Genomic DNA, 23,633 nt, shown 5'->3' with positions numbered 1-23,633 from the left:
CCCAGGTAGGTACAACTTTATTTAGGCACAAATTTATATTATCCATAAATCGTCAATAATAACATAGCTCCACGACACACAAGAAAAAGCAACTTACTCGGTCGCCTTATAATAATGTATAGAAAACATGTATTTTTTATTTTACGCGTTTGTTTTTTTTTTTAATTTTAAATAATTACATTTCCGCAGACACTTACTAAGTATTACACGAACTCGTTTTTTTACATATATATTTATAAGAATATAATATAGGTAAAGCATTTTCTTTCTTATCATTTAGAGCACAACGGATCCCTCCCTTTTTAACAGGGACACATATCTACTATAATATTGAATTTACAGAGAGAATATTTTAGAAAGTATGTATTATATTCACTAGAGGCAATGTTTACGCAAACCCCTGAATAACTGACGTGATTTTCACTGAATTGACAGAATTAGCATTACATACAAATTGTTAGTCGGTGTTACTGTGGAATTGGAGGTTCAGCTGGGAACCAATGGACGAATTGTCAAGGGCTTGAAATCCACGCAAGCTGACACACAATGTAATCCACAGTTAGACAATATTATCAAAAATACGTATCGTTTGAATTTATTCAATATCGTGTATTAACGTTCAGTTTTATAAAGTAAAAATGTTAGAGAAGCTAGCGCTGCTAAAACTAATCTATGCGATATCAGTCTCCACTAGAACCTTATAATTTAGAAAATCCATAAAGTAAATCACAGAGTTTGAAATAGCAAAACATTTGAGTGTAACCGAACCGTTTCGACCATCCACAAAATTACAATTCCCATCGTCCCGCGAAACAACACATTCCGTTTGATGATATGTATATTTCTATAGACGTTGTGTTTGAATCAGAACAAGCGAAGATAAGGAAAGAAATAAGAAAGTTAACAGTGTCCCTTCACATCGATCCTTGAGTGCCTTCGTTACTTTACAATTTTAAATTTCATATCTTACCATTGAACAAGATTAGCTTTACCTTAACCAATCTAACGTATATTTATAGCAAGACGTACCCGCTCGACATTGATTGACACGAATCTTACCAGAAATTCTCCACCGTCCACGACGTGGGACCCACCACCACCACCGCAGTGGGATACAGCTTCTAGCAACAGGTAAAATGCCCCACAGGGCACGAAATAGTGTATCCTTGTCAAATGGCGGCGGTTCGTCATCCAGAGCTGTACGAACTTCCTACTCTCCGAAATTCTTCCTATGACATACCGATTAGCTTCCAACAGTAAAATAATAATTGTTGAACTATCATCTACGTGTGCATCAAAGTATAAAGTGAACTTACGTACAGTAAATAGAACGCAAGACAAATATGTCTATACCCTAGTCTTATTTTTCTATTACTCGAATGATACATACCTATTTCATCTATCTAAGACAGATACTTGAACGTAAAATGTAAATGACGATCGTCCTTAAAGTACAAAGGTTAATAAAATAAACGAGTGACGTAGAAATTGCAAACTTAGTGTTTTAGAATGCTCTAGAAGCCAAGTCGAGTAATGTACACGTATAGAAAATGGACGCGACAACGCGGTGCGAGCGACCTGACTGGACCGCGAATGGCGGCCGTGCGGTACCTATACGGCGACGGACAATAGACGGATGTGTACCGAGATGCGTCTGAGACGTGCCCTTTGGAGTTATCTCAACTGTGTCTAAAGTAAACGAAAGCAAAATGATCTAAAACGAGAACCAACTCACAGCCTGTGTTTTAAAACCCGATGCACTTCCGACGAGCGATGGCATTCATTCGTCGCCTCTTTTATATTAATAAATCATAATACCTATCAAAAACGAAATATGAAGAACTCAATACAACTGAAGAAGGAATAGGCCGCAGGCGGCCTTTTGACAATAAAAATTAAATTTCACCCTCGATTCCTTATTAAATAACTTTGTACATTGAATCCAAATGTCGACACGTCATTTTGGATGTAGGCACTCTCTAGGCGGGCGCGGGACGGCGAGCGGTCGCCGCGTCGTCAGCCTCCGTGCGGCGGCGCGAGCCGGCCGCGTGAGATCAGTGGAATCGGCGCTACGCCGAGGCGACCGCGCCTCTCTAACACGACGAGAACTGGAACGTGTTGTCCACCCAATCACCAGCCACGCCGATCTCTCTGAAGATGTCAGACACGTCTGGCGTGCACGAGAATTCAAAGTGCGATCCCGATGAAGATGAGGCGGTCTCAAACGACTCCATATCCTCCGTCGTCAGGGCGTCCAGATCCACGCAGTCGGCTCCGAATGGGAGCAGATCTGTTATAGAATACAGATCGGTGAGATCAGCCTGGTCACGACGGCTATTGTCTTCGTATAGGCAAGCGGACTCTGGAGAATCCGGCGAGCATGCGGGCGAAGCAGGCAGTAGCGGCGGCGCGGCCGTTTCGACGGGCATGCTGGGCACACTGGGCACACTTGGAGCCGAAGGTCGTGATCGTCGCCTAGAGACCCCCTTATTATTGTTGGAGTCAGCACGTTGCTTACGCTTCTGCTTGGAGACGCCGCCAGACCTCTGCGCTGGTTTGGCGGTCTTTTTGCGCGGTCTGTATTTGTAATCGGGATATTCGCGCATATGCAGCTGCCTCAGCCGCTCTGCCTCATCGATGAAGGGCTGGCGATCCACATCATTGAGCGTCTTCCACTCACGTCCTAAGTTCTTGGAGATCTCGGCGTTATGCATATCAGGTGTCTGCTCGCATATTTTCCTACGTTTGATCTGCGACCAGACCATGAATGCGTTCATTGGCCTCTTGATGTGATTAGGGTTGTTCTTTTTGGTCTGCGAACAAAAGAAAAAAAAATGGTTAGACATAGTCACGATTTACAGGGAAACTGCAATAATTTAACTGATCGGCATTTTAAGCTTAATTATAAGGCAGAATTATGTTCAAGGTAGAAAATCAGTGCTATCTGTTTAATTATGGAGAGCACGATTATTATTTCAGGCATGTCCGATCCGCCGCCAGCTCTGGTAAAGAGCTGAATGTAATGAATTAGTATGCAAGCCATTACTCCATTAACTTTGTGTCCTTATTATTAATGTTATCTTATGAGTTATGGCGGTTCAGAAAATTGTAAATTGAATAAACTAATTTCTAGTTTCCGACTGGTGTATGGTGTCTCACGTGGCTTTGTTAATAAGGGGTTTAGGAGTTCTCATCTTGAAGTGAAAAATCTTGTTTGTTTTAAATTTATAGATAAAGTAATTTATGTTCCGCTAGTTCGTGTAACGAGTGCCCTACTTCGGCGTCCATTTCACCTAATCTTGCTTCAACTACGTTCGTAAGCCGCAGTCATTGAGTGAAGTACTCTCCCGCTGCGGCTCGCGTCGGCGGTGGCGGCGTGCCATCACACTTCCGCGTCTCGGCTGAATGTTATAAAACATCGGCTAACGAGGATGTTTAAGGACGCAGGAAGTTATTATCAAATCATGTAGGAAGCGTTCGATACAACGGCTGTTCTGCACAAGGATACTGTTGTCTGTTTTTCCTCAAATCGAACGAAAATGGAGAACGTACATAATAAGTACTAGGTGAGAGTTCCTATATTCGAAAACATATTTTCGTAGTACGAAATTTACCGGCCACTATGTTCGAAAGCGCTTTACGTAGAAATATAAAAACAACACCAAACAGTAAGAACATAAGCGAATATTCTCCTTTATTATTCAAATCTTACTTTCACTAAACTCCACTCCGACGGTCCCTCTGGAAAGTGTGAGGGGAAAAAACCTCGCTCGACTTTATATTTTTTGTTCGTCTTATTTATATTCAGGACAAAAAAAGGGTTTGTCAGATGGCGACTAAATCAAGTTCGGTATACGCCCACTCTGAGTCTCAAGGTGAACCCAATAGAGGTAGGCAATTTTTTGCACGACCACGAAAAACGTATACAGGTTACCGAAGTTATTATTATTATTCGTTTTTTGCGGTGGCAATTTGTTGTTTGGCTACAACCGGACTGCAGTGACTATGACTCGATTAATCACGACTCTGCGTGCACTGTTTTTTAGAGGTGACTAATTTTGTTACTAGGCCTACGTGTGCTCAGTTTTTGGCTTATATATTTAAATGAAGTGGTTCAGATATAGTAAAGCACGATTAACTGTCGTTTACGACTTTTTTGACATTACGACGACAGACTGTCGTGGCAATGGGAAGAGCTAGAACGACTGTCGTCGGACGATAAATAAAACGGCACAATAAAAATGTGACGACATATAATCGTAGCTTCAAACGATTCTGCTGTGAACCGATAAATTGTCGTGACGATCTAGTCAAAACAGCTGAACACGACAGTTGGTCAACGATAAAATAAACGTTCACGACACAGTCACGACAGATAGTCGTGATATGGGAACAAGCTAGACGCGACAGTCGTCTGACGATAAATAAAACGTTACGACATAATGGGACAGCGCCCTAAGAAAGTCACACCTATGGATACGAAAAAACATTTACACTGTAAGAGAAAGCTTTCTGTCTAAGTAATAAGAGCGAAAAATATATGCGTTTCGCGTCGCCGTAAAATGGCTTATGCTTAATACGATAGTTAACAGTAATATAACCTTTTTTACAGACATTTAATCAATTTCCTACTTGCCAAATACATTATTTTGAAAATTTCGTATTTATGAATAAGGACTGTTTTGTCGAGAACTAGCTCCCAAAACCGTTTGACACATTTCGATATATTTTAATCGTTTCTTACAATATTCTAACGACTGTTTTATTGGCGTGTGGAGAATCAAATTTCGCGTTCAGCAATATTGTAATCTTGGATTTCTGTTATTTTGTGTTGCAATATTATAATAGGAATACCTACGATATGGTGACTGTCATAACTTAACCGACGTATTCGACCCTAATCTACTATCTGAAACCTATTCTAGCCTAGATTTAAAATGATATTGAATGTTTATTTATAACGTAATGTAGTTCGATATAACAAACAAATTTAAACAAATTGATCTGCTACTAAGAACCATGGTAGCTTAATTCAGAGGCAGAGGCAGAGTAGGTTCGAATTCGGGCTCTCCGGGCGATTGAGTTTTTCGGAATTTATTTGCAAAATTTAATTTGAAATTTACCATGTGCTTTTTGACAAAGAAAACCATCGTGACGACGAAACCGTGTGATGTCCCCAACCCGCACTGGCCCAAGGTAGCAGACTATAGCCTAAACGCTCGCCTGAGAAGACACCATGTCCAACAGTGCGGCGTATAAATGGATTAATAATGGATAGATGGATGGATCTGAATTAAAGTGTAAGGGGCTTGGTGAGCTGTAATACAGGGTCTAATTTATGTACGGTCTTTTTATTTATATTACGGTCTCCGGTCTCTCTCACAAGGCCTACAATATAGATTATCAGTCTTTGTTTAACATAAATCTGATCCTTTTGTGTTGATTTAATATATCATTATTATTTTTAACCGATTTTTAAAAAAGAGGATGTTATACATTATGCTGCATATATGTTTTCAGATATCTTCGTCAATTGTGGACAGATTTTGATTTTATTTTTGTTTGCAAGAGTGCATTCTCGTGATGGTTCCATTGCCACCAAGTCAGAATCTAATAAGAGGACCTCATGAAAACCGAAGGAAATCCTCAAGTTTTATAGCATTGTGCATGTATTCACCAATTTCCCCGTCAATTGTGCACCGATTTTGAAAATTCTTTTTTTGTTTGAAACAGTAGTCTCGAAGTGCTCTCTGACGCTGTTCCGGGTTCGTTTCGGCTATCACAAATTACTAATTATTTTTCGTAAATAAAAGTTGACCTTTCACTTGTCACAATACACGTAATCAACAAATCACCGTCACTATGACTATCAGAAAAGAAAATATAAAATGTACAAAGGAGTCTGTAACAATCCCTATTGTCACCGAGAAGTCAGAGTCTGATGAGGGCGTCCTATGGAAATCGAAAAACTAATAAGTAAACTTTTGAAGTCGGTTTTTTTTTTCAAAAGCTACAATTATAGACTATTGCAGTCGGTCGAAGTCAGGGATTCAGGTTCAAAAACCGGCAAACAATACATGGCGTGTCGAAGAGCACTTTCTCGGTATTTGTCCTGGAAATAGTTGTTGTAAAGCAATTCCGACTATTTCAGTAGACGTCATACCCTACATAATTCATATATTATTATTAAAAAGTACCTAATGAAGATTGGAAAATTATCCACCATTTTATTGACAATCTTATGTGTATGTAAGAAATATAGACACGATTACAGACTTCTTACGAAGTTTCTTTGAAAATGATGCTATGGCAGATAGACGCGGATTGAGAGATGGTGGGTTACTGATTTTTGGTTAGCTAATTGCGACGTGGCTAGACTGGTTGGATAAAGAAGGCCTCGACCTGGAAGCGATGCTACTTCTATTCCTAGTGGGTTTTCTCAATAATCCACCATTAATAACAACAACAATCGACGACATATCAGAGGTCTCGGGTTTCATCCCCGGCTGGGTCAATATAGAAAAATTAACTTTTCAGCATAATAAATAGTCTCGGGTATGGATGTTTGTGGTACAGTCGTTGTTTCCGACTTCCATAACACAAGTGCTTTGGTTACTTAATTTGGGATCAGAGAAACGCATGTGATGTTGTCTAATGTTGTCTAACATGACTAATTGGCGGTTTAATAGTCGAACAGCTGTTATTACTGCGTTGGCATTACTGCGTTCCTGTTTTGAAGATTAAGGGTGCTGGTGAAATTACAGGCACAAGATACTTATCAACTTATGTTCCAGGTTGGCCCGCACAGTGGCAGTGACCTTTAGATGTTTGCGATGTAAAGCTAGGAGTGACAGTGCAAATTCTACGGATAGGCGAGTCACTTAACACCCGACTTATCCGTCCCGTCACTAGACTAAACGGGTCACTACCATAGTATTCTATCATCAAACTATAGTTTTAAGCCTAGTAAATGGTAAATTTTGAATATCAAATGGAATCTTATTATAGTAACGTATATATAAATTGTGACTTTAAATTGCAAATATATGCTGTCGAATGTCCTTTAATAAATAAATAAAGGCGATATAGTTGACGGTATTAGACCCAGCAGTCTCTATTTGATATCGTGTTCAGGAAACGAAGTGGTTGCCCTTGTGGCCGACTCAACCGGCAGCGGCGACGACGCTCGCGACGCGCTGCTCATAACAACATTGGCTCCTTAAAAGGAAGGTTACCAAAACACCATAATACGTTGCTCTGAACACGTCTCGGCTACACGTGCAGTCCTTATGTTTAGTATAAAGCTACAATTGCTTCCCACACGCTTATTATTCTACATTCATCACTCTGATTTGTTGCTAACACCTATATTCACGTGTAATTTACGAAAGTGATGCGTTACCTCGTGATTTATTGTTAAATTTTGTTAATAATTGTTATTATACTTCAGGTTATTCAACCGGTAAAAATGCTAAATTGAAAAATCTATATTTTGTTATGAAATATCGGAACGGGCAGAGTGAATTTGCCTAAATTTTAAGTAATACACTTAGATTTGTTAATACCTTCCTCTGAAATATCGGGATTTTTGTAATATGTTGTGGTATATTTTTGACGTTTACCTAGCAATCACTTTACTACGGCAGTTTAGCATTTTCTTGTATTTAATTTTTATTCATTCCGCGATGTCAAAAGGAGGTATCATCCACAATCCGGAATCTCATAGTGTCGACCCTAAGCGCTTAACCGTGATCAATGCCTACAAATCTGTTTATATACTAAGCGACTAAATTATCTGTGACGTAAGTGGGTTTGCTAAAGTGTTCATAGTATACATAAAAAAATATACTACATTTCACGTTTTTACACGGTAGTTTTTACCTCAGTTCCTTTTGCCTCAATTGCTGGCAGACTATATACATTATACACATTACATACATTATTTACTTTATGTATAATATGTGCATGAAATACATTATAAACAAGCTTTACATCGTTAAGCGTTAGGACCGTTTGTATCGACTTACCATCAAGGTCGATATATTGGTTTCCGTGTTGTTAACCAGATGTATTCGCTCGATTCCGGAATTTTCGCGCGTTCTAACGCCTCCGTTTATGGAGGTCAAAGAGATAAGGATTTTAAGATGATTAATAATGGCTTCCTAAAAGGAAACGTTTTAACAAAGTGGTAAACCATTTGCATAGACACAGCAGAGGCATTTGAATATTTGTAACGTACAAGATTAAAGTAAGACAACGGCCTTTAAACGGATTGTTGGGTTTTGATCAGTGGCATACAAATTAACTGCTGTGTTGCTGTGGATTTGCACAATTTAGAGAAAATTGCTTCGTTACAGAGCGACGTTAACTCAGTAGGAGAGCGATTGCTTCTCAAAAGAGAGGACGATGATTCGACTCTTATTACGTTTATGAATGTATCCATACCTGTGGTTGACGTTGAAGGAAAAGTTTAAATTTGTATTGGGCTAGGCTGGCCGGCAATCACATAAACTGTCTCCTCAGCACACACTAAACAGTCATGACGTTAACTACTCATTCGTGAAAGGAATGAGTAACTGAAGTGAGAAGAAGTGAGTACTCTTTGAGTTGTGACATATTATCTGTTTAATAACAATCATAGATCAGTAGTAATATATATTTCAGTAGAGCAAAATGAACTCTATTGACGTTTGTGTAATATTTTATTAATTCTATAGATAAATTTTTTAAATAAACAGGACACTAGTAATAATAAGTGAACGTTTCGTTATTATACGACAACAATAAATCTCCCTCCAAAAATGAAGTACCAACTTAATAAAAATTAAAATTATAATGGTACAACCTTAAGTGTGTCGTAAGAGGCATTTGTTTTCTGACAAGTTGCTCGAAATCCCAACGAGCTCAACGAAATATTAATGAAGATGTTATACATTTTCAAGTCTTTTAGAGCTGAACAAAAGGCGTCGTACAGGGCGGACGATTAGGGCCCCCTCTTTGTAATAACCACGCCAAGTGAGGCTAGCTTCCCAGATGAGGTCTTTATACCTTTTGTGTTTGCAGATAATGAGTCACAATAGTCGAAATGAAACTTTTTTTATTAAGGCAGACCCTTATTACTGAAGCAATTTGATCGGGTTCGTTTGAGAATAGAGATTGGGCTTTTTGGACGACATCTTGCGCTTTATTAGGTTAGATTCGGATTCTTGAATCGAGAATTTCTTTTTAAATAACTTTTAATAGCATTACACGGAAAACATTGCGAAAAAAATTGCATATCGAAGTCTTGGAACACGCATTTGGGTCAGTGATGGCCCAAACCCTCTTTTCAAACGAAGCTCCGATCGAGTAGTGGGACGCTCTTGGGTTCATATAGTACAGACTATTCAAAAGCGTGCTATAGTTATATTTATACAGGTACAATTTCACAAATGTGAAGGAAAACGTGGGGAAAGGTCATATATAAAAGGTGCTAAAAATGAACGGAGTGTATGAAAATAATATATAGGAGGAAGCGAAAGCACGTCAGGAATGTAACATCGAAAATTAAGCAGTAACGGTATTTTTAATGCAAAATTACCATTTAAAAATATAAACATGGTAAAGTAGCGGGGTCTGTTGACACGATGTATGTTAAGTAGGAAGCCTAGAGAAAAGGCTGTATTATCGCCGCATAAGGAAGTGAATATAAATTGCGAATAATTCAAGGATTGTCTCATGGCGCCGTAGGGGTGCGCCATTAAACCATCATGTGGCTTATAATTTAATACTTTATTACTATAATAATTAAATTAGACGAAGATTAAGATGTTTGTGTCATCAACATCGTAAATAACAAGACAAATTTTATAGCTAACAAGATCCACACCAGATCGTAATTAATATATATTTGGGACGACCCTTTTTTATTACGACGTGATAAATTTAAAACGAATCGTCAAATTCTGTTTACAAATGTATAAAAGTAGAGAAATTTCTCTTTCTTTTTAATCATCAACGTGAGATCTTTTTGAAATCAGAAAAAGGAGGAAGAAAAAGAGAAATGCGTTTTTTTTAAATTAAAATACCTATCCAATATACGCGATTTTAGATCTGAGAAAACGCGATGTATACTTTTGTGAAGAATATTCATCGCCTCGATATTTATTCACGAAAATATCGACACGTGACGCGTCTAGTTCCAGCGCCCTCAAACGCAGTCACGATTTTGTGCGGGCACACACACGAGGATCTCCTAAATATACGTCTATTTTGACCCCTTTTCCGCATAATCGTCTATTCATATACGCACATGCCGTGAATTTTAACTATGTTCCACGGATACCCGTGTGTTTTGAACGTGTGCGTTGATGTTTAACTGTTTTACAGATGGTCTTTTGTGTTGTTACAACTATATATTTATGTGCTTCGCTCACTGCTGTATAGCACTCGTTGGAAACAACTTTTTTTCGGTACAACTTGCTCTAGAAACGTCACTGGAGCATAATCGAGCAATTTCCTAAATTGAAATTTAACCCGAAATCACCTCATCGTTGCATCCACAGGACTAATCCCTTTCGCCAAAAAAACTATTTTCATGTTTATATACTATTATTATACCTATCCGATCACTAAATGTCAATTTTATGCTGTTATGAAAAATCTGTATATTATTTGTTGATCACACTAATCACCTGATAGACAGTGGTAACCGACCTCATGGTCATTTGCAGTAATAAAGAACGTATCCTTCACAACGTTGCAGGCCTTGAATATGTGACCATAAGTTTCTTCCATCTAGAACGTAGTTGAAACAAGTACACAGATAGAAAACTCACTATCACTAAAAGTCAGGGATGATACGAAACTCTTCAAAAATCATCTTAGCGTAAAAATGTAAGAACAAAAATATCTTCTGATAGAAGATAGCGGTTGGATTCGTAATTAAAATTACCATTGTTTACCAGAAGTACCTTTCTGATATTAACATGGTATAATCGTAAGTGTAAAACATAACCCCTTTGCGCAGTTGGATGTAGGTTTAGTATGCTAATTTGGGATATCCAAATAGGGAGCCCTATTATTATTGTTTCAATGTACAATAGCATCGGTGTTGTTAACGAATAATTTATTGTTAATAGTATATCTAGTACTGCCGCGGCCACAATTGTGGCCGTCTTATCGCGTGCTCCTTAAGGTATGACCTGAAGCGTTCTCTATAATGACAAGTCTTGCTTTAATATAGTGCTTGAAGCGTCGTTAATGATGTTTGTGCCATCCACCGCATAGGAGATCGAATCACGGAGCTTAAGACTGGGTAGGACATACTACAAGGCGTGGTGATGCCAGTTGAAGTAAAGTGAAGACCGCATGGTGACCACGAAGTGATTACAAAAACGTGAGAAGTTCTGCAATGAGTTATCAATGCAGGTTAGAGACTTGATACGTTTTCCAAGGGCTGTGAACCTTCAGGTTTCATCACGATGTTCTCCACTATTGTTAGTGGTAGTTCTACAAGAGTTTAACGTAAAACAGTAGCTTAAAAATTACATTTTCAAGTGTAAACATTTTACCAATGGAATAAATGATTATTTGAATTTGCCTAACGAATGCATATTTTGTACTTGTTTGTTTCAATCCGGTGTTCAACAATTTATGAAAATATCTTCATTCATTTGATCCATTGTAATTCTATTAGCATAAACGGTTCTATTCTGATATGATTATACCATATAGGTACACGTATCCTTCGACGAATTCACTCAACATCCTTTATTGAAAACGGACCTCAGCAGAATTCCAATGAACACCGCCTAAGCGATTTGAGATTTATTGCTAAAACTGAATAAAAAATCCTTTACGGCGTACGTGACGTTACATATATATTTTTAATACGAACCTTGGCCTACATGTCTCGGTTCGTGGTTTCAAAGGAGAAGACAAATTTTTGATTGTATGTAACAATAAAAAATGAATCAGAGAGGTATTGTTCAGCACGAAGTACTGACAATCACGTCTTGTGGTTAGAAAAACTTTCCGCTGCTCGATGAAGGAATTGGCGCAAGCGCAAGAGCCTCGTCAGTTTATAACAAATGTGCAGAACGATCACATACTTCGATCCAAATTAGAGAACTTCATGCACTAGTAGTTATAAAGATAAGTTTGAGATAGAAAAGAACATCCATACCAGAATCAATCGAGCAAAAGTCAATTTTCTAAAATTGATAAATTAAGTACCGAATCTTCATTTCTCAAGAATCATTATTTTGTACCGGCGCTTAATTTGTTATACAACTACCGTGTCTTCATAACGGTTTGCAAACCTAGATTAATGTTAAGTGTGCTAATAACTACTTCAAGGTCAGTTGAAAGTTTATTATTGAGAGGTTCCAGAATCTTTAATAACTTAAAATCAACATCAGGGCTTGGTGAAGAGTTGCATCAGTCGAGAATTGGAGCGTTATTTAAGACATGCTTTGTTCCATGTGGAACGTTAAAATGACGTTGAATCCACAAGGAGGCGGCACTCCCGTGCTACGCTTACTAGTTCTATCAGAAACTTTCTTAATACTCCGCCTGTCAATTATTTGGAATTTGCCAACTCTATGAATAGCTAACATTGGAAAGTTCAGATTAAATCGACACCGAACGTAAACTTCATAATTTGCTTCTGACAAGTATTAAGAACGTCGTCGTTAGAGGTCCATATTATCAGAATGTTATAAGTCTTTGAACTTAGATGGTGCCAGCATTCGTGTTTTGAATAGCTGTAAGAGCTTTCCTGCAACGTGCCGAGGTTTCAAATCTTATCAGAATGTAACTAAGAGTTTAGTATAAACATGTTTCTCCAATCTCAAACTAATCCTGATTGACAAGAATCGATATTATATTGAAAATGTTAAGACACCAGGTGTTGTTGCCATAATAATATAAGATGATCTGAATACTTATTTAACATAACTAGACTGACATAAACATATATGTACTTGGGGAATCACGCTCCTCGTGTATACAGTCGTCTCGTTATCTCGCTGTAGTAATAGCTAAACTTCTGCAAAGTGATTTTGGACCTCTGTGTACGATGTGTTCTGACTGTTATTTTGATTTGGTCAAAGTAATTTATTTTCGGAAGTACAACTCCACCTTGCATTTTTGTTTCGATCAGCTTTTAACAAGAGTGAAGAAACGCAGGAACACTTGAAATAATAGTTAAAAACCGTTGGAAAAAGAGTTACGTGACCACCATTTGACGTCTGCGTTCATCTTTTATTCGCAAATACAATCGTTTATATTTAACACTCACAAGTTTTTGAACTTAAAATGGTGCGTTACTTTGATTTTTAACATCCAATTTCATGTTTTCAATACGAACTCTCTAGATGTAAGTTCTTTAAAATTTCGTAACATGAACCCAGAAATAACTTGTCCTCGTGAGGTATAAAGGTCCAATATAACATATGTATGTAATTTGGAGGTTATACACATAGATGCTTCTTTTAGTTTTCAATAAACCATTAAATGTTTGAGGAATTTCTCATACATTTACAACAAACGACAATAATATTTTTACAAGTACTTCGTTCAAACAAAATATACTCATGAAGGTCTTGGTCCGTTTTACCGTCCACGGCTCTTGTGTTACTGTGCAAACAGGGCAAGCCTTCCGCCGCACAAAAATAATCGGCCGCACGATTACCTCTCGCGGACGTGATTACACGGCCGGTAAGGTTCACAAAGACAATTTCATTGTTACCTACTTTGGCTACACCTTTACACGTTAAATTTTTACTCTCAATTAAGTAATATAAATGTAAATTGGATTTAGATTCACTACCAACACGGACACAGACGTTAAAAGTCAATATTACCGCCACCACTTTAGATTCCAAAAGTGTCTTCATGATTTTCTGAAATTTATAATGAGTGTTTTTCTGACCTTACGCAGCAACAGTGCTACATTATCACGAGCGGACCGGTTAAAATTATAAGTGTAGTGGTTATAAATTGTATCCTACTATTAAAGGTTGCCAGAGGCGTACACTTGACCTTGCCGATTCTGTAAGCGATCGTACGAAACTTGCCCGCGGCCACCTTCTAATTTATGACTACTCTAACACGATGATCACAATAGCGCAAGTGAGCCAACAACTGCACCAATGCACTGAATATAAAGAGCCTCACACAACTAGTCGACAAATAGAGAATGAAGTGGAAATAGGTAGACTGTAATAAATCCAAAGGAGTACATCGCCTATTACAACACTAATGAACGTAACTTACAATTAAAAAAGAACTTTGTATTTCAACATAGAACTATTGCGATGAAGACGACGATGTATGCCATTAGAATGATCCTAAAAAAAATTAAATTACCACTAGGGTATGGAGACAGACTTATAACATTCTAGGGAGCAAGGAGCGTGTTGTGATTTCGACTCACCAAAGATTCGACAAAAGAGAAGGGCAGCAAAAAAATTTTGGACCGTGAAATAGTTGTCAGTTTAAATTAGCCAACGTACAAAAAGTGAAACGAATTCTAGAATATGATGAAGATATAATTATTCATTGCTTAATCTTTAATTATAATTGAATTTGAAATTATGTACAACTGTGTCCAAATTTCACTGTTCAATTTAGAACACTTTAAAGAAGAACACTAGTCAAATATTTCGGCACATATATATTCGTTTTTCCTTTGACTGGCTGCTATCATGATTTGACAGGTTTATTATAGTGGCGAATTCACCTTGAGGCTATATTTTACACCACAATAGATATACGCATTTAGACTGTACAGAACAGAGCCTCAAGATGTAATTGTGACATGCGGGAATTCGTAGTAAATGTTGTTAGTGCTAAATCAATAGATGATTTAGGTGATAATATGTTTTTAATACTAGTTGTATTAGGAATATCTTTGACTACAGGTTTACTTTTACTACAAACTTGTTTGATTAAATATAGGTATGTTCAGTTATAATACTGAACTTATTTATTACCCTCGTTAGTTTCTCAAAGTTGTTAGTTTTTTGCATATTTTTTTTATCTCAGTAGAACACCAAAATTGCGGATGCAAAATATCATTACAGTAGAATTATGATTTTGGAAGATAAATTGGATACTAGAGTGGATCGTGATTTCCTGCATATAATGTATTCGAGTGGAGCGGCGGAGGCGAGATCGACGAGCTGCGCCTGCACGCAGCGAAGGTTACCATAGATCAACGATAAAGGCCCAATAACAGACCTGACACTTACAATGACACGAAACCAGAATCTGCTTACGAATAATACAATAAAAAAATGACGATTTCAAGTGATAAGCAAATAGTTAAACTTGAAGACCTTTTGATTCACATATAATCTGAATTTCTATTATCTACACGTAACTAAGCAACTGATAGCAGTCACCTGATCAATCAGTATATTTTAGCAATGTCATATTTTTTCTACGTTATTGTCACAGTTGAGGAAACAGTTTTTGCTACTACGGAATTTTAATCTTTAGCAAGAAATCTTGTTGAGTTTAAACTTGATTTCACAAAAAAATTACATATAAGATAATTGGATTATACATTGCCTCAGTGTCGTTATTTTCCTCTGGTAGGCTCAAAACAAATAGGTAAAATCATTTACGGCTTTAATCTATGTATGTTTGATTAGAGCGCGGATCACGTCGGGCATGCGATGTGTGCGGACTGCCAACGGACAGTTTTTTATGCCCACCGCACAATGTTTATTGAATCTTGTATCAAACGTGAATCGACCCAACGACAAGTCACGCAACGCGTACAACTGATCGCCAAACTACGCCGAAAGTATGGATTTTGCAAGTATTCATTGGAACTTGGAAAAATACAAAGAATATTCCCGTTCGTTAACCTTCCAAGAATTAAAATACATTAGAAACTAACTTATCTTGTTTCATTCAGCTACATTTTCTTTAAACAGTTATGGTACGTTTCTAAACAAAGCACCGCCGGCGGGATCTGTAGTTGGCATCCACATATGCAATTTCCTTAGCATCCATTTTCGTTAACTCGTTACGTGGAAACTATCAACAAAATAAAGAGTGCAAGACGTAAACTTCAGCTCGAAATTAAGAATTTATACAGCCATCGCAGATGTAGGAGTCGTTCGCAGACTGTGCCCGCGCGGCTGACGCTAAGAGAGCGGCGGGAGCCCGTTATTACCATTACAACCATAACTTCTCATTTCCGTCCAAAACAGTAAAATATTCGCGAACATAAAGCCAAAGGTATGAATATGAACAAACAGCGGTGCAGCCATAATGCAATTTGCAATATCATTATGGCATGTAGCCGCTTGCGTAAGATAAACGTCAGTTGCAAACAAACATCCTAGAGCGTCGCAAGTTCATATTTCGGCGTTCAAAGTTTGCCCAGCGTAAAGTGAGCGAGGCTACGGCCCAAGTTTTATGATATTTCTTCTTCTTGTTTGTCTTTAATTCAGTGGAGTTAGGGTCCGCAGAGCTGCTCGCTTTGGCTGCTCTGTGCTACACGCCCTTTTCTTGTCGCTGCTGTATTGTGATTGATACCTGTTATAACTACTCGGCTACAATTATGTGGCATTTTAAAACAAACTTAATTTCCATGTTTAACTTCGGTATTAAATGATTGAACAAAAACAACAATGTCGCCACATACGGGGAAAGATAAAAGTAATAAAAAGCAATATTCACGCGCACTCAAAGTGTCCATAAAATTTTGAACAGTGAAAACATGAAGCTTCTTTCATATTTTCTTAACGTAGCGCGATTTGAGATGTAGAATAACAACGCGTTTACACTAACTTCGCACACACCAACTCGACTTTAAAGTTCAAGAGTTTTACATGCGTAATAAATGGCTTTATTATCATAAAGCAAAGTATGGGATCGAGTTAAAATTTTCTACCTCATAAAACAGTGTGAGTCTTTGTTGATCCCCCTGCCTGGATCTGTGTAAATACTTGCTTCGTGGAAGTGAAGGTACTAGTCAACAAACGTGACATTCTTAATACTTAGATGCTGGTAAAGTAACGGATGAATAATGCTAGATGCAACTTTCCGTTTCTTTGTCACGTGCCTGCCAGCTGTTTACTGGCACAGTTAATAATGAAATCCGTAGATATTTTATTTGGTGCTACTGCCAGTGTCTTCTGTACGAAAATAATATATGACACAATCTTGCTAACGGTAATTTTAAGGACTTATAAATATGAAATGCGACATTGTCTGAGCTGCCAATGGTTAGTGCGAAGTTACCTCTGACACCACGATGTAATTAAGGCCTTGCCACTTTGGAACAAATGTTTGGATATTTACGACTCCCCACATTGCCGCCGCTTCTGTGCATCCACGTTTAACTACTAGGTTTTATAATTGTGTTCTTGTATTTGGTTTTAAATAGGCACTTATTATCAAAACCAGTTTTGCTTACATATAATTACACACATTTAGGCTATTAAGGCCAGCATAAACTCTTCTCTATAATAATGTGAGAGAGCTATCGGTGTTTCCAATTTATACATTTATTCGTCGTTCATTGATATTTTTAATAGTGGACAAAATTTTCACGATCTCAAAAAGCTAATGGTATCAATTTATACAATTTCCGTCGCGGGGGCGAAAGCTATCCCTGATTATATGTTTCCCGCGAAAATTTTAGCATTTCTGTTATAACAACCTTTCTACAAATTGTGAAGAGCAGATTAACACTTTCCACAAAGTCCTTCCTTCTCTTTAATAGAGACGGGATGATGTGAAATGTCACGCCAAGCATAAACCACGACGGGGCCAATAAAAAGAAATAAACCAGGTTCGCCACAACAAGAACAAGACTAAGGAAGCTTCACCAAAGCCAAGTACCCACCAACTTGACAGACAAAATAACCATCGTAAAAAAGGAAACGGAAAATTTATAGAGCACTATTCATAAATGCTCGCCGAATAATAACCGACTTATACAATAATCGCCAGTATTGTCGGCCATATTGAATTTATTACGAGTACACTGTATGTGCTATGACAGTCATAGGGTACTATGAAAACATTATTTAAGTATTTCGGTAGAAACGTTCAGGCTGCAAGTACTATAATGTATGTCGCATAAGTCAGATAAACGCTTACATTAGAATTGTACTTAAGCCAGAAAAACTACCTTGGATCTTGGATTTCTCTAGACGGAGCTAATTATGCAGATTGCAAGAAATAAGTAAATTTTTTAAAGTTCTGAGCATTAAATATTTCCAACTCATCTCGGGCGGCGGCGCCCAACTGGGTTCATAAATCTGTCGCTGTCCATGTCCCACGTTGCCCAAGTTAAAACCTAAACCGCTATGCAGTGAACTCTACTAGAACGAAAAGTACATACATTAATTTATAAAATAATACTGTAGAGGATTGTCTTATTGGGAAAACGCTGCAAGCTTGTAAGAGGTTGACAGTTCAAGTTCCGATACTGGTGGCCACTATTGAGTTTGTATGATAATGACTATTCAAATTTACAGAAGGACAAGGTGAAACCACATTGAACCAGCACATGAGAACAGTACTGAGTTGTGGGACATCATGTAGCATGATAAATGTAAAAATACAAATGATAGCAACTCCGTTACTACGGCTTTTAAGGAAAATAACAGCGTATGACCATGCGGAAGCTGAAATTTGGACTATCGTTTATCAACGTATCGCAAGCGCAGCAATAATAACTGTGCCCATAACAATACGTTACGCTGCGCCCCGCGATGGACTGCACAATACTTTATCAGGCTAATGTTGCACTGCAGCGGCTAAAAAGCGTGTATATATGAGACTTGACGCATAATTTTAGTTTCAGTAACTGAAACATAAAAATATATACATTAAAATAATAGAGAAAGAGCAAGGATGGTTGTAATATATATTCTATATGACGACTTTATCAGAAACTATAAATGTAAAATGCAAGGCGAGTATGGAGGAAGATATAATATAAGTCAATTCCAGTATAGAAATGAATAGCTTAGTGACACGTTGATGGAAACTCGGTGATTAAAATTGTACTTTTTCTTTCCGACTTGTTGTTTACCAACGTCATGATTATCATCACCGTCAACTTATTACCGCTGCTTGACATAGATCTTCTCAAAAGGAGTGGGTTTAAGTCACTGTAGCCGGTCGGGTTGTGAACGTTCTTCGAAGTGTAGGTTTTATCATATGCCTTTACCACTAGTGAGAGGTACTGCTCCAAAACATTTACAAAAATGAAAGTGCTTTAAAAAGAGCAGAGTAGCGTTAACTACATCGACAAATGAAGTAGGAAGGAGCAAAAATAACCGTAAGAGAGAAAATATAGGGCGTTATTAAAATTACCCGTATTAACATTTCGCGTTGCGTAAATTACAGAATCAAGACTGGTTACCTGCGTACGCGATAAAAGAGGCAATGAAAAAAAAACAAGAAATAATTTACATAAGAGAGCACGCCATAGAAGATGGGATCTCTTAATAATTGGGTACACCGGCTAACACGGGCGTTTGAAAAAACACAACCCGAATGATACGATCAGAACATGCGAAGGAATACATTAGCACGTAAGCGATTTTAATTAATGCAAAACTTTTTAAGTGAAGCCTTGAACTTATTATACACTCGCATGAAGTTGTAGTACTATACATCAAACCTACATGATGACAAGTCACTTTTCAAATCCAAATCATGGAAGTAATAGGCTAGCATCAAATATGCACTAAAACAGAGTACTATTTGAAAATTTTATTTAAAACTGATCAGAATCAAAGACGAAGAGGAAATATCTTAAGCACTTATAATCGATGTAATATCTAACTTAAGACTAATTCAACTTTTAATTAAGTTAAGTGTAACTTCGTCAAATGTCCCAACTTCAAACTCAGCTGTCGCGTTCAAAGTTTGGGGTTTCATTGAGAATTTATTGGTCCTCCAACTATTTGTCAAAATTGTTCCCGCGGGTTAGACTGAAGAAATTTAGCGAATATAATCGAATGGCTAATTTGTTAAGCGTTCTCATAAGACGCTATTAATTTACACTGTATATCACAGTAAATAAACTGGGCAGCTCACTTCGATGAGGTTAAAGTACTGCTTTTAAATATTGATACAAAGCCTTAACAGGTGTTGCATGTTGATGCACCAAATTCTGAATGGGGCGCAAGGTGGCAAGTGTTCGACCGACCTGCTGTCGACGTCGAACTCCGTTTTTATACGTTTAATGTAGTACCTTCTTCAGGCGCAACTTAAATAATGTTCATAGAAAACTTGCTTCGTGCAACTCGAAGAGGCGAATGCGCGCTCCGAGCCAACTTTCTTGTTTGCTTTCAGCTATTCCCATTTTATTCGTACTTCCTTCTTTTAAATGCGACGCTTTGCATGTCGGTTACAATCGAGTCGGACTCTGTTTTAAGAGTAAACCTTTTGGGACGTTTTCAAATAGAAGCTTATTGCTTTCGAAGTCGGATTGTTCTTTTAGCGTGGCTCCGTCGGGAACCGCATTTGGTAGCTACCTAATGTTGAGTACCTGCGAATATTCTTGGGACATAAAGTGGTCCTGAGGGTACGCAACGTACGTTTTAAACAACAAGAAGTTTAAATATAAGCGAGGAAAGTTCATTTGAAAAGAGTTATGCAATATTCAAAACGAGGGAGGCTTAATGACATTCATAAATGTAAAGCGAAGCGATGTCGTCGCTTAGACTTGTAACTTGCAAAACAATGACACTAACTTAAACCAGGGATGTAAAGCCGGTGTTATCTTCATTTTGATGGCGCATAAACAACAGATACGCTTTATTACTGCACCATGAGCACGTGTTATATTACCAACTTTTCAACTTGAAGCTTTGATAAATATTAAATAATCTCCAAAGAACTGCACATCACTTGAGTAATTAAGATTTGGTTGAAACTGGGCGATAGCGAAGTTCTTCAGTAGCCGATTCGGTAACTATGAACAAATAACTGTGGAAAACAATCCAACAAAGCGAACTAACTTAGTACGACTCTCGGAAATGAGTCGAAGGTCCATCTGTTTAAAAGTAACAATGTCTTGAAGGCCTCAGTTGAGTAATAAAAGCATAAACGTGTTGCTTTAACGCAGAATGAAATAACGTCCACTCCGGGAACGGAAAGGGAATAAATTAAAAGCAAAGATTCGGAACATTGGTGTTGTTTATGCATTGCGTCGCTGCTTCATTTATTGTATATATTTTTGACAAAGAATATTAAATGCTGACCAAGTTGACATTATAGGCGGTTGTACTAGTCGGTTTTACACTTCTATCTGGACTTTTCACTCAAAATTTAAGAACGACGCTGAATACTAGTGATTTTCGATAAACGCTATTAGTTTTCTCGCAAAGGGCATTTTGCTTAGCAATTTTGTTAACAAACCGAAATGCGATAAATTTGTCCAGCAGCCAACAGAATGACACCGTAATCCCCTCTCATATTTCACAATTTCGAGCCGACGACGCTCGCTTGCTCCATGTTTTAACTCGGATAACGTTGTGTGCTCTCATAGATTGGTCCGTGTGTTTAAGTTAACATTCTTATCAATTGAAAACAAAGAACTGTGGTCTATGTAAAACTGAACCCTTGCACTAGGTTTGCATTTCTCTTCACCACTTATGTTACTAAATTGTTGATTGCAAAGTCTAGCATTACAAAATGCCTTATTTTCTCTTGTATTCGGTCCATTAAGGCAGCAAAGAGCAAACGGAATTTCAAAACAGGAACTTATTCAAAACAAATTATATTTAATACTTAAAGAATTCTCTTAACGGATGGTCTACAAAACGTACTACTGGATACAATTTTCCATTTCGAAATGCCTTACTTGGGCCACTATAATTTAATATTACACGAGCAGGCTGGAGCGGTTCTGGGAGGGGGCTTTACTTGGATTGCGAGAGTGAATAATTTGACTATGGAGATTTAGTCAGAACAGAAGTGAGCAGTAGCTACAGCAGACCGACCGGCGTTGCGCTTTATTCGCAAATACCGGATGATAGAGAAATGATGTATTACTAGGTATGACTCAAAATTATGAAATATAAAAAAACGGTTATCGGAGATAGACATTTTGTTTTGCGGCGTGGCTTTTTTACTTCTCTGAGAATTAAACAATTACAATAATCATTATAAACTCTGAAGAAAAGTCTACGAACTCGCAAGAGATACTAAAGATGTTGTAAGTTTATCTATGTGACTTGTATATGACCAGCAAGTTCTTTGTATGCCTACACTGTCTACGTATAAATAACATACAGATATAACTTACATATCTGTGCAAAGGTTATTCAACCGTCAACCTTGACGTTATCACGGTGCTACGTTAACTATTGAGAATACGTTATTTTTAGAATTAATTAACAAACACATTCGAGATCAATAAAAGATATAGTGGTTTATGTGCATTACTTCAGATGGACCAAGCGTCATTGAAGGTAAATAATTTTGTAATCCAGTTCAATGCTTTTCATTTCTGAGTCGCTTCCGCACCTCGACCCACTTCAGCGTCATTGGATCCTCAATCAATGGAAAACAGCATTTTGTATACTGATAAATTGAAGTGAATTTTCTAGTCAATAAGTCCCGTTTTATATTGCGAAAACAATCTCGTTTAAATTTAATAAACGTAGAAGATATATCGTACATGAATAGACGAGTGAACGCGATGGCAAGTTGCACAAACATTATAGAGCCCGACAGGCGTCTCGCATCTCGTACAGAGTTACTTTGAGAAATGAAATCGCCCCTTACGGCAACGCGTCAAAAAGGCTGCCCTTGCAATCATATTACGTGGTTTGAGAAATGTTGCCCTTTTCCAGCTTTCAACTACAACTAAAACCTATAACTACACACGTACTCAACACAATATCTGAGACTGATAAATTGAATTTGGTCCTTGCAAGGCTAAACTATAAGGCTTTTTTAAAACGGTAGTTTTTTCATTTCGGAGAGGCGTAAGGAATAACAATATGAAATATCAAAGTGAATATTCCAAAGGTACACCCGAAAACAAAATTTAATTTACCGCAACGAAACACAGTGCGTTAATAAACAAAATAAGTAAAAATACGTGCGGGCCCACGAATCGGATTGCAGTCATAACAGGGCTATAAAAGCGGGCTCGACCGGCGACCTGCACCAGATGTGCAGCTTCCAATTTCACAGAAATAATACAAAACGTACACATAAAAACTTCGCTGGCTGTTGCGATACCTGCGAACGTAAATAGGGGTTTCGGAGATCGCGATTCGAATGCTCGCTACACCGAAATATGGTCCACGCAATTTTTCACCGATACATCTGGAATTCAACAGTAGCTCTAATACACACATTCGAAATGCTGCTAAATTGAATAATCTGTCTTGCTGACCAATTACATATCAATAGCCATATGGCAGATTCAAACAAATGTTTTCTACCGGTAACAGGTACATTGATACCCATTTTCAGTGTTAAAAAGTAAAATGACGTCAAATTGTGTGTGACATTCACATGTTGATTTAAAACTCCTTATCAACGCATTAACAACGTAATGAATGGAGCAGGCGGCAAGTTGCGGCTGGATTATAATTTTGCTTTGGCACATATATTTCATTTCTCGCGTCTAATGTCAATAATGTTAAGTG

At 37.7% G+C, this 23,633-nt stretch overlaps 1 protein-coding gene across 1 annotated transcript in view; it reads right to left on the bottom strand.

Moving 5' to 3' along the window:
• Positions 1-359: 359 nt before the first annotated feature.
• LOC113230622 (putative transcription factor SOX-14) overlaps positions 360-23,633 on the bottom strand; it is a 66,810-nt gene continuing 43,536 nt past the window's right edge. Inside the window, exon 2 of the mRNA XM_026464618.1 lies at positions 360-2,813. Coding sequence (XP_026320403.1) covers positions 2,094-2,813 — 720 coding nt within the window. The 3' untranslated portion in view covers positions 360-2,093. The remainder of the gene's footprint in view (positions 2,814-23,633) is intronic.

The sequence above is a fragment of the Hyposmocoma kahamanoa genome, unplaced genomic scaffold, assembly GCF_003589595.1.
Source record: "Hyposmocoma kahamanoa isolate Upper Pololo Valley unplaced genomic scaffold, ASM358959v1 64, whole genome shotgun sequence".
NCBI lineage: Eukaryota > Metazoa > Arthropoda > Insecta > Lepidoptera > Cosmopterigidae > Hyposmocoma > Hyposmocoma kahamanoa.
Note: the sequence above shows the minus strand (reverse complement) of the source record. Positions and strands in the feature narration are given on the sequence as shown.